The sequence below is a fragment of the Sinocyclocheilus grahami genome, unplaced genomic scaffold, assembly GCF_001515645.1.
Source record: "Sinocyclocheilus grahami isolate Dianchi unplaced genomic scaffold, SAMN03320097.WGS_v1.1 scaffold670.1, whole genome shotgun sequence".
Taxonomy (NCBI): Eukaryota; Metazoa; Chordata; class Actinopteri; order Cypriniformes; family Cyprinidae; genus Sinocyclocheilus; species Sinocyclocheilus grahami.
The window spans coordinates 561,465-578,486 of record NW_015505849.1 but is presented as its reverse complement, the minus strand read 5'-3'; the positions used below and the strand labels follow the sequence as shown (position 1 = coordinate 578,486).

Sequence of the window (17,022 nt, the reverse complement as noted above, 5' to 3'; positions counted from 1 at the left end):
ATTATATTATACTGTTATCTGAGGTCCACTTACGACGTTTGCGTGGTTTTTACATTCAAAAACATTAAAAAAAACAATAAGTAATAGGCTATTTTCTACCCTGGTTTTGAGGCCGGCTCGAGAAACGCTTGGGTTTTTATGGACGTGCTGCATTGAAGACTTTGAAGTAAACGCCCACTGCTATGATTGGATAACAGTTTTGCATAGTAAACTAACTTTCTGTGTGTCTGTTTGACAAGCTACGTCCTTCATAGTTGGAGTTGACTTTGATTAGACATGTACACATAAAATTAGGACATATCAAGCGATCTCTAACAAAGTAATAGTGATACATAGTACAAATATTTTTTACTCACATAAGTGTGCTGCGCTATTGCTTTTTAATCTCAGTCTCTCTGCGAATCCATCGTCGACCTGTGTCTTGTTTACAAAGGAATCCGCGGCGAAATGAAGTGAACACTCAATGTATTACACACGTGAGCTGAAACTTCATTAAAAATAAAGTTCAACCACGCATTCCTAATATTTGAATCCGAAGGAAGGTTATGCTGTGACTGTGTTATTCCACAACCAGGCACTGCACAATATTTTGCAATCTTCAACGGCATGTTTATTTCTTGGTTGCTCGATTCGGTTTAGCACCACTTATGTTATTTCACTACGATGCCATGTGTGAATCAGTGGGCGGGGCTACAGAATTAGATGATATTCTTCTCTGGCGGCGGTTTTAACCTATCTATTATGTCATAGGTAGGCACATTCCAGGATCTGGCGTTCGCTCGGCCTGGTGTCAATAAAAGCTTTGATTTCAGTAACAAGGACGTTTTCAGTGTGTGTGTATGTATATGTATATAGTCAACATTTGTGTGTATATGTATATAGTCAACAGAGTAGTCAACATTTGAAGTGGATCAAAACCTTTCATAAAAGTTGTCCTAAAACCTAAAACCAAAATGCGTTCTTGTCTTAGGACAGCCTTGTGTGTATATTTATAACAATATTAATGTTTTTTTAAACAATAATACATTTCTAATAACTTTCTAATAATATATATTAATAATAACAATAAGTGTGTGTATGTAAATGTATGTATGTATGTATGTGTATATATACATGCGCACAATGTGTATGTTATTATTATAACAATGAATATTATTGTTTATTTTATATATATATATATATACAACTGAAATGTTCCCAGACAGAAACGTAGTAAGGACATCGGTAAAACAGTCCATGTGACATCAGTGGCTCAACTTCAATTTTGCAAAGCTACGAGAATAATTTTTATGCGCAAAGAAAACAAAAATTACATAATTTATTTAACAATTTTTCTCCCCCGAGTTACGTCTTCTGCCATTTTGGAGAGTACCCAATAACGTAATCAGCGTTGTTTTCGTTAGGAGGGGAAAGCACACGCATGAACGTAATCGGCGTAATCAGCATTGTTTACACTTAGGGTAAAGCATGCATATGCATTGTGATACTCTCCAAAATGGCGGAAGACAGTAACTCGGGGGAGAAGAAATGTTCAATAAAGCCATCATTTTTGTTTTTTTTTGTGCACAAAAAGATTTCTCGTAGCTTCGCAAAATTGAAGTTGAACCACTGATGTCACATGGACTGTTTTACCGATGTCCTTACTACGTTTCTGGACTTGGGAACATTTCAGTTGCGCTGCTGTCTATGGAGGGTCAGACAGCTCTCAGATTCCATCAAAAATATCTTAATTAGTGTTCCGAAGATGAACGAAGGTCTTACAGGTTTGGAACGACATGAGGGTGAGTAATTAATGACATAATTTGCATTTTGGGGTGAACTAACCCTTTAAATTATTAAAACTGAATGAGTTTATGCAGAATTTAGCAAGAAATCAATTAACTGTTTCAATTATTGTCTTTTTGTTGAGATTAATAATTATTATTACTGTCAAATTCACTACTGACTGATAGTTCGCACAAAATTTTACTCACCCTCATGTTGTTTCAAACCTGTTTGTTGTTTCAAACCTGAATGACCTGTATGATTTTTTTTAGTGGGACACAAAAGTAGAAGTTTTAAATAATATACTAGTCACTCTTACCCATTTAATGGAAGGTAAAGGGGGTTGTAAAGCTCCAAAATGTACCAAAAAAGTCACCATAAAATGGGTCCATACAACATGTATTGTATGGACCAATATTCCAAATTCCAATATTCCAAACCGTTATTCTCTGAAAAGTTCTAAAATGAACTACAAAAGTCATACATATACAAAAATTATGTGTCAACAGCAGACATCATAGGTTCTCACATCTTGATGACGTGATGTCAGTGCCACCATATTTGATATGAGAGTTGCAGCTTGTAACATTTGTTTCTTTCCTCATACAGAGCTTTCATATAGCTTCAGAAGGAATGTAGTGCACAAGTCGCATGGACTACTTTTAATGTTACTTTTATGTTGTAACCCCAGTCCCTATTGACTTTAATTATATGGGAAAGAGCAGCAGATTAGTCAAAAATCTTATGGATTTGGAGCATGAAGGTCAGTAAAATGTGACAGAAGTATCATTTTTGGGTGAACACTTTGGATGATCTCTTTTAAAAAGGGAAAGCATGCTTTTAATCCGTTCAGTTGACTGAATTAATCATTTACAGGCAAATGGAAAATGTAGCCCGCACTGCTGCTTTGGATACTGAATCCTGAAGAGACACTCACAACGTTTTTGTCCCTCGAAGGCTTTAAATTGTCATGACTTTTGACCCCTTGCTGGTGGTCTTGTACTTACCATCATCATGTGGTTTCAGTGCTGCCCACTCACTATGCAATTTTTCATGCTGATTTTGGTTTTTTTGTTGTATTGCTGGAGGCATAACAGAATAGTTTCTACGTAGTTGTGCTAGTTTCATATTTCTCATATTATATCTTTTTACAGCCTGTTTCTTCTCACATGTAATTTCAACTGGAATCAATATCTATTTATTAATTAATTTGGTAAGTAGCCATTTAATAATAATAATAAGGGATATTTTTCAGTATAAGACCTGATCAGCGTGTCAGGGTGAATGTTGTGGTAATGAGCAGCTGACTATACAGTTTATTAAAGACGTGAGTGATTTTGTTTGTGTCTTGTGGACAGCATGGCTCATGTGTCACTGTGGTCTATCACTCATTTTTAGACTGCTGCTAAAAGCTGGGATTGACATCAACAGAACCACTAAATCTGGAACGGCTCTGCACGAGGCTGCCCTCTACGGGAAAACGGAAGTAGTAAAATTATTGCTTGATGTAAGTAGATAGATACAAAATATTGGAAACAGTGTTGATGTTTTTACGTGTGTATTTTCTGTACCTTCACAAGATGCACTGTAGGGATACATGATTTATTTATAATGAACTCATGTCAGATTTATTATCAAGAAAAAATACTGTGAATTATAGTAATTATAGTCTTACCAGAGTAAAGTGCTTGAGTCTGTCTGTCATATCAGATCGCATACAGAGTTTATTTTCTTACCTGAACTAACCCTCATATATCAATCCCAACACTTCACTATCTGACACTTAGGCTGGGATTGATGTGAACATCCGCAACACCTACAATCAAACAGCCTTGGACATTGTGAACCAGTAATTCTTAGGTTTTCAGTCAATATGAGGGCCTTAAAGATTGCTAAAACCCATAGTGGATGACTTGAATATTTTCAAGGCAAACTGTTTCTTTCTTTCTCTCTCATTCTCATTCTTTCATGCATTCATTGTCCTGGCTTATGACATCAGATGCCAGTGGAGCATTACAGGTGAGAGCTTTGAAGGACTACTGGAATCTTCATGACCCCACTGCACTCAACATCCGGGCAGGAGATATAATCATGGTAGGCTTTTCAAGCAAACACCCCACTATTTCTCACAAGAGAACTCCTATTTTAATACTGTATAATGTGCATTATGTAATAGCCCTATATAATTGGCAATGTGCTTGAGCGTTGCCTTGATCTGCATTCCTACTAAATTACTAAACCATATTCTGATGAATCACAGAAACATCAAAACAACAAAGTTGTTTAGGCTTGTGGAAAAACAGTAGAGCTGAAAGCGGTTTTAGAATGCTTTAAATATGGAAGACCGCACACGGCATTACATATAATATTTCTAACTGATGTAATTATGACCTGCACACAAGACAAAGCTGTAACTTGAACAAGTGAGGATGGTAATTTGGTGTTCCTTACAGAGAATACGTTAGCATGCTGCAACAGGTTCCCACCAATCAGCATTTGATGTCTCAAATGAATCAACTGTAGCTTGTTGTTTTCGTGCTAAAGTAGTGTGTGTTCAGCCTAGTTTACCTTCATAACAGTGTGCTTACCCCTACTAAAAGACTTGTGTTCGGAGTGTGTACTGTAGAGTGCAGCCTAAGGCTCTGTGCTGCATGTATGCTATGTCATTGTTCACACCTTGTCTGTCTAGATAGCTTTAGGCGGCCATTTCTGCTAGCATAAAAGATTTCTGTGTTTTTGTGGCAGTGAGACATAACAGAGACGTTAAGGTTTTTAAAAGCTAGCAATGAAAGATACTTTCACTCAGACTGGCGTTAGAATGGCATTAAAATAACAATAAATAAATAAATATGTTGACCTTTTAAAGAGCAGTTTTGAAAATGAAGCACTATGGAGCAAATTCACTAAACGGTGTGCCTTATTTTAGTGCAAAAAACTTCAGTCTTATTCTCTAATAGCAGCAGTACAGTTTAACCAGGTACTTCAAATGCTAAAATAGCTCTTTCCTCGCAAACATGTCCACTTTCATGTAAATTTTTAATAATTTGCACCTTCGGTTCACATAACTTTTCATTATCTGCCTGGCATAACTAGCATTGTGCTATTGCTGCCTGCAAAAAAGTGGTAAATTGGATTTGTTTAAGAAAGAAATGTTTGTACATTTTTTTTTGTTCATGGCAGTAGTTATTTCGGTATTGTTAACAAAATCTAAAACTATTACTTCATTAATTGAAGTAAAGCTAAAATAAAATGTAATTATTAGACAAAATCCTTAAACTTTTTAAAACTTTAAATGCTGCCTTGGCAACTAACTAAAATAAAGTAATATGTATATGTCTTTTTTAATAAATCTGCAAAAATGTCAACAATTCTGTGTTTTTCTGTCAATATGGGGTGCTGTGTGTACATTAATGAGGAAAAAAAATGAACTTAAATGATTTTAGCAAATGGCTGCAATATAACAAAGAGTGAAAAATTCAAGGGGGTCTGAATACTTTCCGTACCCACTGTATATACACATATATAAATATATACATATATAAAATGACAAAGCACCTAATAAAATTCAAAAAAAAAAAAAAGTAAATATAATAATTAAAAGCTAATCCAAAATATTAAGAAGTGCTATAATAATATAAAAATAACACTGGTCAGTTGCAGGATAGAGCAGTTAAATGTTATACAATAATGCTAAACTTTGAATAAACCCAAAATCAATATATAATAATGCAATATTTCATGTCTATTTATTTACTCAGTTTCACATTGGGCACGCAATCATGCAAGGTTCATGTTTCCACCATTACCTAATTTGTATGTTTTCTTTAGTGAATAGACTCTTAAAACAACTCAGACAGTCACTGTACATAAACGGCAAATTTATTCTTAGTGTCTTTTTCCAGGCCCGCTTGAAACAATTTCATGTCAGTCAAATGGACTGACTTTCATTGCTACACAGGTCCTCTCTGCCATGTGTGGAATGTCGGCTGACTTCATTTACTGCATTGTTTGGCCAAATGAGGAAACAATCACAGGCTAAGCCATGAGGTTAGGAAAAAAGGTTAGAAGGTGTTATTTAAAACTAGATGACACAAAGGTCATTTAGCTTTGAATAGTGTAGGGTACACAGAGGGCTAAAATTAAATAATAAATTATTGAAATAATTCCACTCAATAAAAGAAAAAGTCTCATTAGCTATTCAATTCTTTAAAAGGTTTTAAGAAGACCGTTATTAATATTATAAAATGTGCAGGCATTCAAAGAGCTGTTGGCCCTGAATATCCTGTCATCGTATTGGTCTGTTCCAGGTCTTAGAGCAGCACATGGATGGACGTTGGAAAGGGCACATCCATGACAGTCAGAGAGAAACTGACCGTGTGGGATTCTTCCCTCCCTCCATCGTGGAAGTAATCAGTCGCAGATCAGGTATATTGAATAATTCTGTGTTCAACTTACACAAGTATTTACCGTATTGACCCAAATATAAGACGATGTTTTTTTTCTTGGAAATACATCTGAAAAAACGCAGTCGTCTTATATTTAGGGTCTAGACTTTGACATATCAATAATACACCCACAACAATAGGTGGCGCCAAATACGCATATAACGAGTGTGCCATGAAATGTAATGCGTGTTGTAAAGATCGCGAGTAATAAGTGACGTGACATGACAGGAATTAGTGCTCTGCATTTAACCCATCCAAAGTGCGCACACACAGCAGTGAACACACACCCGGAGCAGAGGGCAGCCATTTTTGCTGCGGTGCCCGGGGAGCAGTTGGGGGTTCGGTGCCTTGCTCAAGGGCACCTCAGTCGGGGTATTGAAGGTGGGAGAGAGCGCTGTACATTCACTACCCCCACCTACAATCCCTGCCGGTACGAGACTCGAACCTTACAGCTGCATGAGTCGTGACTGTCACGTTAGCCTGATGGGACAAAACTCCCTTTGTAATTTTAAAACGTAAGACAGTACCCAGATTTGAAGTCTACAGTAAGATTTAACTTCTACGGTTAATAAGATTTTGGTAGGCTACTATTAGATGGATAGCCTAAATGTCCTAATTCAGATGGGCTACCTGTTTTTGTTTTTTATGGTATATCAAAAAGTGTATATTTTTTAAATGTGATTGTTGGTACATTTTACCAGCTTTTACCATACTTTCAAAACAAAAATTAAAACATGAAAAATATGCAATATGAAAATAATTGAAGACAAAATGTGGTTTACTGAGAAAAAACAAGATTTGGTTTTTAAAAAGCCTTTTTCCAAAAGGTTCATCTGGAAAAAGGGGGGTCGTCTTATAATCAGGGTCGTCTTATATTCGGGCCAATACGGTACTATAAATATATGGTCTATTGTCAAAATTGACGATAACCTGTTACCTATAATTTTGGCTACATTTTCCACCAAAGTTAGTCAGGCACCGTTATTTTTTTGTATAACAACGCAGGATGCTACGGGGTACAAATCACTGACTCCATTAGTTTCTATTTTGTATTTAATAAAATATTCTTTCATTCTAAATGTTATTATCCGCATAAAAAGATTTGAGTGCAGATTAGAATTGAAAAATATCACCCTTTTGCTTTAAAGACAGCAGCACAAGTTTTTGACTTAAAAGTAGTGAATCATAATTTTTTTGAATAACACTTCAAAATCCTAATCCTAAAACTACTAATTAAGAATCCTAAAACTACTTCTCTATTTTTAGGTTTAAAATATAATTTGAATCCCAGTTTTTAAATGTGCTCTCTGACGTTTGTATCCCACAGTACGCATATCAAAATAATGCATACTAAAGTAGTGCAGTTCTCATAAATTCTTTTAGACGTGGACATGTAGTCCATTGATAAAGGCACACACAGACACACACTAATGGGATTAACAGGAACATATTGGGGGCAGGCAGATCAGCTTTAGAGCCCTGTGCCTCCTTGAAAGGGGGAGCCAGCCTTAGATTGCTAGGTCCTGAGCAGAAAATCTTTCCCCAAAACGAGTCTGGTATTTTATTTCTGTGTGAGAGCGAGCACAGCGGCAGACTCAGCATTCTGTCATGTCACAGCGTCAACATCCTGCTGCTCACACGAAATTAGCCTCCGCTCTAAGCTCCTGCCTCAATACTGCTGAAGAGACATGATGGAGGCAAAACAGGCATCCACTTAACTCATTGTGCTGTGGAGTTTCTCCCTCCCGCATTATCTTATCAGGATGCTAAAATCTCCCCAGGTTCATCTTAGTTTTTGAAATAAATGTAAGGAGAGGGGGAAAAAAGGCTTTTCTCTTTCATGTTAAAGAGAAAAATTTTTTTAATGTCATGTACTAACCTTCATGTCATTCTAAACCTGTGTGGCCTACTTTCTTTCTGGAACACGCGTGAAAATATTTTGAAAAATGTATTTTTATACAATTTTGGACCTCATTGACATTCATTGTGTGGACACAATTAATGTGGAACAAAATAAGAATGAGTAAATGATGATTTAATTTTCTTGTTTCACCGTTTCATTTTATTATTTGTTTAATAAATAATTAAATAAATGAATATTTACACTGCCATTCAAAAGCTTGGAGTTGGTAAGTTTTTGGCTGAATTTTTTTCCCCCATTTCTGATCAAAAATACAGTAAAAAAACAGTAGTATTGTCAAATATTATTACAATTAAAATATCTGTTTTGTTTTAATATATTTTATAAGGTCATTTATTCTTGTGATGGCGAAGCTGAATGTTCTGCAGCCATTACCCCAGTCTTCAGTATCACATGATCCTTCAGACAATCTAATATGCTGATTTGGTATTCAGAAAACATTTCCAATAATTATAAGTGTTGAAAATAGTTGTGCTGCTTAATATTTTTGTGGAAATCATGAAACATCTTTTTCAAGATTCTTTGATGAATACAAAACGCCAAAGAACAGCATTTATTTGAAATTTGTAACATTATAAACGTCTTTACCGTCACATTTGATCAAATCAATGTGCCCTTGCTGCATACAAGAATTAATTTCTTTCAAAAAAAATTGTACTGACCCCAAACTTTTATAAATTTCCATTAGTTTGAATTACTTAAATCATGTCTCTAGTGGAAACATCTTTCTCAACGCTGATGTTTCATTTGTGTCCGTGGTGCCTCATTTGTGTTTCCATGTTGTGTCCATAGGGGGCGTTCTCTCCCGGCAGGCCTCACTGCCCATCCAGAGACATCACATTCTGTACAGAACCTTGCCCTCACAAAGTTTTCATCACACCTCTCACACTGACGACTCCTACACCTTATACTCATCCACCCGTCCTGTACTGTCTCACCACAACGGGCGGGATCAGCACCCAGGTAGCGTGAGAATTAGTCTCCTAGGGCTAAATTCATGTACACACACCTGCAAAAGCAAGTCCCCATCCAAGAGCCCATCCAAGCATTTCTGAAAGCAAAAAACTCCTCCATCCCTGACCATGTGAGCAACATAAACTGTACTTTAATTCACCTTAGCCACATTTAGACAAGTTTCCCCAAAGTCCAAACTCATGGAATTCCTGGTCGAAATTTTGATCAGCACTGGCCATAAAGGCACCAATATACTCGGAGTGAAGTTCTTTTTCGTTTTTTGCTTAGGAGTTAAATGTTGTTTTAAATACCTTTGCAGCTGTATGCTGTTAGCAAACATCTCGACAGCACCCACACAGCTGAGAGCACCATTTAGATGAATATGTAAATATGCGCTGCCTGCTTTCCTCTCAATAACAAACACACAACAACGACAGTGGTGAGAAAACATAAGTTAAGAAGGCATCTGTTAGTAGTTCATGTGGTTATTATTGCACTCCAGTCAAGTTACGTTTATTTAGCACTTCATATAATAAATTGATTTAAAGCAAGCAGCTTTACAGTACAGTAACATAAAAGACAATGCCACTGTTGTTTTCAATTAGAATTACTAGTTCACGTTCTACTATAAAGCAGCTCTCCAGTATGTTTATGCTTTTACACGCGTCTGACATTGACAGACTAAACAGAAGAAATTAACCTATTACGTACTCGCCACGGATCAATGGTAGTTCAAAGGTTTTTAGCAGCTGCAGCAAACTTTTCCGGAAAGTTTGGTTTGGCAAGTCATACCAAACTCCAGATGAACTTTGTTGAACTTTGTCCTGATTTTGTTCGAAGTGACGTCACACCAGTTCGTTCTTCGAATTTGCTTGAAGTATATCGGGGCCTTAAGATTCCTAGAGTTTCCCCCCATGGCCCTTTAAAGTGTTTGTGTTTGCTAGGTGCGATTCCCGACAGTCCCAGTGCCCTGTGTAAGCCAGCTAGTCCCAAAGAGCCAGAGGATATTTGGGTCCTCAGGACCTCTCTTAATGGTAAGAGTTTTCCGTTTCCCCAGGCCCCTGTTCGTCATTAGCATCTCCCTGGCCTGTTTTCTCACCCCCACAGCCATCCGCTGGTCCAAAAGCCTGCACACCAGTGACTTTCGTCTCAAGTTGAGTTTTTTCCAGCTGTTTCACAGGGTTCCTGTTTCCTTAGGCTATATTTGTCCTATGTTTATCAGCCTACCATCAGCTTGCCATTCACATTGCTTAATTTGCACTAGCCCTCCTCAACATTCCCTTGTGCTCCTTCATGTTCCCCTTGTCTACAGAGACCTTGCTGGAGTTCAGAGATCGTGGTTGCTATCGTGGCAGTGTCTCACCAACTGTTTTTTCTCCTGTCTTTGTTTATTCCTCTTTCAGAAGGTGACAGGAACAGTGTGGGCAGTGCAGGCAGCATGGGCAGCAGTCGCAGTGCTGGCAGTGGACAGAGCACTGAGGGAAATAATGGACCCTATCAGTCACCGTCTGCTGTCCAGGACACCACCAAGGTGGGCTTCAGTCTCACACATCCAATGTTAAGCTGAACCAGAAAAAATTTATTTTATGATTTTGTCTGCACGTCCATCGGTTTTCATTAGGGAGCTGAAGCTGTGAGAAAACTGCGGAGAAATATGTAGCACTGATTAATTCACAAGATAGCGGGCTCATCATAGAACAGTACAAAGATTTCATGGTTCATAAAGGCACCAAAGGGAAAAAATAATTACTGTTATATATAGAAGTCCACAGAAGCCATGCATGATTATTTTTGCCTTGTTTTAGCCAAATCTTATTTTTCTTGTAATCTTGACAAAACAAGTTATTTTGAGTTTTTCTTAAGTTTACTTGAACAGCAAGTCAGAAAAATAACAATAATGATCTAGAGAACGTACCAATGTTAAATGACTATTATCCTGGTATTATTAGACTAAATATTTGTAATATACGACATATTTTAAAATAAACTATTAAACAAAAAAATTATGATAAATTAGGTCATTGGTATATTATATATTTCTATTTACACTAGTAGTCTCTTATGCTCACCAAGCATTTATTTGATCAAAAATACAGTAAAAACAGTAATATTATTACAATTTAAAATAACTGTCTTCTATTTAAATATATTTTAAAATGTAATTTATTCCTGTGATGGCAAAGCTGAATTTTCAGCAGGATTATTCCAGTCTTCAGTGTCACATGATCCTTCAGAAATCATTCTAATATGCTGATTTGGTGCTCAAGAAAGATTTCTTATTATTATCAAGGTTGAAAACAGTTGTGCTGCTTAACATTTCTGTTGAAACGGGGATATATTTTTTTCAGGATTCTTTGATGAATAGAAAGTTCATTTATTTTAAATAAAAATATTTTGTAAAATTAATAAATATCTTTACTGTCACTTTTTATCAATTTAATGCATCCTTGCTGAATGAAATTATTCAAAAAGAAAGAAAGAAAAGAAAAGAAACTTTCTAACCACAAAATTTTGGCCAAAAGATCTGGCAAATAGAAAAGGATTTTGCTCAGCAAGAGCAGTAATTAGAGTTCATATAGCCATCACATTGGTATTGCATAATTACAACAAAATACTCTGCATTTTATATGCAGCTGAGTGTACGGTTACTCATACGGCAGCATTTATTTAAAGGGGTAATATGACGTTGCTAAAAAATAACAATATTTGGTGTATTTGGCGTAATGAAATGTGTTCATGCGGTTTAAGGTTAAAAAAACACTATTTTCCACATACTGTACATGATTGTTTCTCCTCTATGCCCCTCCTTTCTGAAACGCAAAGCTCATCGTTCTGAAAAGCGAGGTGTGCTCTGATTGGTCAGCTATCTAGTGAGTTGTGATTGGCCGAATACCTCAAGCATGTGACGGAAATGTTACGCCCCTTACCATACCGTGATGCCGTGTCCCGGAGCGACGAGACAAAAACAATAAAACCCATTACAAACGAGGCATTTGTAGCATCCAGTGGGGACATAATTACGGATTATAATGACTTGTACTGTCTTTTTACGCGTTGCGTTGCGTATTGTGCTGCATAAAAATAAAACCATGTCTGCATTTGTGATCGGAGAAATGACAAACAACAAGCGCTACTCTATACTGCTCAAAACTCGCGTTTAAATCATCAGCAAATCCTTTAAATATGAAAACGTACTTATAGGCTGTGAGTCAGCATTATTATTTTGAGTTGTGATTGGCCGAATACCTCAAGCATGTGACGGAAATGTTACGCCCCTTACCATACCGTGATGCCGTGTCCCGGAGCGACGAGACAAAAACAATAAAACCCATTACAAACGAGGCATTTGTAGCATCCAGTGGGGACATAATTACGGATTATAATGACTTGTACTGTCTTTTTACGCGTTGCGTTGCGTATTGTGCTGCATAAAAATAAAACCATGTCTGCATTTGTGATCGGAGAAATGACAAACAAGCGCTACTCTATACTGCTCAAAACTCGCGTTTAAATCATCAGTGGCAAATCCTTTAAATATGAAAACGTACTTATAGGCTGTGAGTCAGCATTATTTGTCAGAACACTGGCATTGTAGGCTACTCTCCCAGGAAACAGTCTTCGTCCTCTGTAAAATGTGTTGCACACATCTGAATATTTGGTTTGAACTGTTCTGGAACAGTGTTGTAAATACAACTTAACCACTGATTTAGAGTTGTGCCCACTTTTGGAAGACCAAACAACAAAGTAGTTTCGCTTTCACAACGAAACACACAGCATCTCCACGGCATGCTGGCGGCGGCAACAATACTACAGCAAGAATCAAAGTTACACCACCGCGGGAACATTTGGGCATTATGCAAATTTTCCCACAGCGTGACGTAGCCATGTGGGGGCGTGTTTAAACGAGGCATTTTAGGAGGGCGTGGACAAGTCTTAACTTGTATAAAGAATATCTCTTTGGGTTTGAGACTTTAGTTTTTGAAACTTCAGGGATCTTATCTATTCACAAACAGCTTGTAACAATCCAAAGAGAAAGGAAAACTTGAAATACCATCATATGACCCCTTTAAACTACCATAGAGAACCTAATGTTGATCTCATGCTGTGATTTACCCCCAATATTCTCAATGATTGAGTCTGTAAACGTCTGTGACGGAGACCCTTTCATTTTATGTTCTTGCTGAATTATAATTAATATTCATATGTAGTAATTAGAATCTCTGTGTGAAGTTTCACAGGCAGTAGTCATCTCTCTAAGCTATTTGTGCCAGACAGCTGTTGAGTTAAATGTGACACAGTGCTGTGGTTTTCCTACATGCAGCTGCCTCCCTCTGCTGGAGAACTGGTGGAACAGTGCAGTCAGGCCCCTGACCCCGCAAAACAGACGGACCCTCATTCAGGTCAGAACCTCTGCTGTCATATATAAATTTCACTTATTTAATTTCTGAATGTCTTAAAAAATAACAGCCAGTTCTTTCTTAATTTTATTTAATTTATTTTGACATTTTAATTATTATTTAATATAATATCTAAAAAAAGCTCTGGCATCAATCAGTACATGCCACTCGGCTTAATATTATAAATTAAATATCCAATCCAGCAAAATGTGCCTTAAGTATCCAAATATGTTTAGGAGCCTCTGTATATTAAAGTTTAAAGACAGTCAGTTTAATGAAAGTTTAATCCACTCAATTTAAAAAGACTTTTGCACTGTCCTTTAGATAACTCGTATAATTTTTTATATTCTTGAGCACGTCCACTTGTTGTCTTGTCCATGAATAAGGCATTCAGAGCATCATTTAATACAAATGTCACCTCAGACCTGTGTAGTACTAGTCATTAGCTTATTTTTGTCTTAAAAAATAGCCATGTATTTCATAAATCTACTACAGTTTAAAATGGTGAAAAATGTTCCAAAGAAAAAAAAATGAGCAAGGCTTAAAAATACCTAATTTTTACTTCAAGACAGATACTGTGCAGTGTCAGATTTCACTAATAGGGAGGGATGCAATGACAGAGGCAAAGTTGTATGCAAGTCAGAAATACAGAGGAAAAGAAGAGAATTTGAGAAGGAGAGAAGATTATCAGTGACACGGACACAAGAGTGTTTTCGTAGTGTCTTTGACTCGAAGAGGATCTAAAAATAAGCATGAGATCAACAAACTCTCCTAAAATCAACTTATTTTATGGAGGTGAGTTAAATGTGGGTATATTCACATGTGTGTTATTGCCACTACAGACATTTAAAAAAGATATGTATTGATTTAATCCTATCTTCATGCCTTGTTAAAAGTTAACGGATTATCATTATATGGATTTTTATTGTTTAATAACTTTAAAGGGATAGTGAAAAAATGAAAATTCTGTTATTAATTACTCACCCTCATGTCGTTCCAAACCCGTAAGACCTTTGTTCATTTTCGGAACACAGATTAAGATATTTTTGATGAAATCCGAGAGCTAGAGAAAGGTAGTAAGGACATAGTTAAAATTGTCCATGTGACATCAGTGGTTCAACCGTAATGTAATGTAGCTACGAGAATACTTTTTGTGCTAAAAGACAACAAAAATAACAACTTTATTCAATGATTTCTTCTCTTCCGGGTCAGTCTCCACCACCATTCACGAGAGTACCATGATGCATGCGTGTGGTACTGCTGACGCAGGAGCCGGCATTCTGACATAGAACACACATGCGCTACGCCTTGTTTGCAAGCAGAGGAATGCACACGCATGCGTAGTGGTACTCTCGTGATTGCGCTATTCTGCTATGGTCCATTGTTAATGAAGATGAAAAAACAGTGCCTCAGGTAACAGGAGAACATTTTTTTTTCTGTTGAAACATGTACTCCTTCAGCACACTAAAGAATAAACAAGCAGGTACAATAACATGTATAAAAGACTTCACTGTGATTCACAGTCCATAGCCTAAGGCAATAGCAGAGTCCTTGACCAACAGAAAAGTGTGTGTGCTTTAGGTGCTCTTGGACGGAGGATTCCACTGAGCAGCTCCAGACCTGGAGAATATCATGTCATACACCCACAGAAACTTCTAGATGGCAAGGTGAGACCAAGGCAGAACAGCATATTACCATATTACTCATACTATTGTTGCAGTATGTATTATTTTTTACAAAGTAGCATACAATGTACACTATCAGCTACATACAAATTGTCTATGCAATTTCCATACAAATCATACAAATTTTAATCTGCAAATATCTAGCGTAGCGTTAGTTCTGGCAAGTCACGTTAGTCAAGCTCGGATCAGCTGACTCTCAGCTGATCCTCCATCAACCTGTGGGAATACAACACCTATCTAAGCATTCATATATAAGGTCCCTCAGTATTATCAGCAGATTTCGCATTGCTCAATAGCTAATTAAATGGCGAATTCGGCAGACAAAACACCATCAGCAGGAATCGGGAATTTAGAGAAGTGGAATTCGCTTCCCCAATGGTCTCACCTCCGATTCATTCAAGTTCGTTAACTTGAACACGTTAACTTGATTATAAGCTGCCTGATTCGGAAGTGACTGAGTTAGCATTATTTCACGCATCGCTACATTATTGTCATGGACTCCACAAGTTATGTGACTGACTCAAGAACAAGTTCAGATGGGAACTTCATCCCAAGAAGGATATCAAGAGATCAAGCATCCACTTCACAGCTGCTATGTTTCGCTCTCTCGAACGTCTTCACAAGCTAAGTTCCATTTAATGCTCTCAGGTTATCTGCAACATGCGTGTTGCTTGGGCTCATTAAGTTGTTTTTAGTTAAATGCTTGTGCTAGTTCATGCGAATGTGCGGTACTTATCTGTTGTCACTGGCAACACGCTTGTCCTTGCAATATGCTGCACTTAACGGGGGTCTAATGTCATTTCATGCATTCTGAGTTATTTACACTGTTAAGAGTTGGATTCTTATACACGTGCGCGCACTCAGCGACCCAAGCAAGAGCGCACCGCTTAAAGGGATAGTTCACCCAAAAATGAAACTTTGATGTTGATCTGCTTACCCCCAGGGCATCCAAGATGTAGGTGACTTTGTTTCTTCAGTAGAACACATTTGATGATTTTTAAGTCCAACCGTTGGAGTCTATCAATCTTATAATGAATGGCAATGGTAACAAAATCTATGAGGGTAAAAAAAACATGCACAGACAAATCCAAATTAAACCCTGCGACTCGTGACAACACATTGATGTCCTAAGACACGAAATGATCTGTTTGTGCCAGAAACCAAACAGTATTTATATAAATTTTTACCTCTAATTCACCACTATGTCCAACTGCTTTGAGCACGTGCAGGCATCCGGTGCGTGAGGTGTGTACGTGCTCTGGCGTACTTTACGCAAGCGCCGGAAGTGATCTCTCGCCCGTATATGTCACTCATTGTTTACACAGTGCACAGTCATTGTAGGTACGACGGCTAATCAAAATGGTACTTACTTGCGCTTATCCGGATTGTTCAAACCGACTTAAAACTAAAAGATTACGTTCTCTCGCGCCAACTCATTCGGGAGTTATGACTTTCCACGTATTCCCCCACTTCTGAGCCTGCTCGCCTGAAGTTATGGTTGATTGCTCTTTGGCTGGATATCAACACACTGTGACGAGTCGGCTGCCTCGCCCTAATTATCAGCATCACCCCGTCCCTTAATCGCCGCCCTTCGCCAGGCTCCCGACATGAGTGGGTGCGTGAGAGAGGAGGGGCGCTGAAATAGCCAGGGCTGGTGGCGTGTGATGGGGCACACCTGAAACGAAGAGAGCCTCATCACTGCCGCTGTTTAAATGGGAGACCGGTCTCTTCCCCGTGCATGCACGCTGGTGTCCTCGTGGGTCCAGGAGGGGTGCGTAGAGGGACTCCCGTGCCGCCAGAGTCGTGAGCTGCCGGACCCGCAGTCCGGACGAGAACCGCACCCGTTACACGGCCGT

At 37.8% G+C, this 17,022-nt stretch overlaps 1 protein-coding gene across 1 annotated transcript in view; it reads left to right on the top strand.

Moving 5' to 3' along the window:
• Window positions 1–17,022, top strand: part of LOC107558984 (caskin-2-like) — a 50,504-nt gene that overhangs the window by 14,942 nt on the left and 18,540 nt on the right. Inside the window, exons 4-12 of the mRNA XM_016242697.1 lie at window positions 3,163–3,271; window positions 3,552–3,613; window positions 3,693–3,858; window positions 6,072–6,189; window positions 8,923–9,093; window positions 10,029–10,118; window positions 10,488–10,615; window positions 13,406–13,484; window positions 15,063–15,148. Coding sequence (XP_016098183.1) covers window positions 3,163–3,271; window positions 3,552–3,613; window positions 3,693–3,858; window positions 6,072–6,189; window positions 8,923–9,093; window positions 10,029–10,118; window positions 10,488–10,615; window positions 13,406–13,484; window positions 15,063–15,148 — 1,009 coding nt within the window. The remainder of the gene's footprint in view (window positions 1–3,162; window positions 3,272–3,551; window positions 3,614–3,692; window positions 3,859–6,071; window positions 6,190–8,922; window positions 9,094–10,028; window positions 10,119–10,487; window positions 10,616–13,405; window positions 13,485–15,062; window positions 15,149–17,022) is intronic.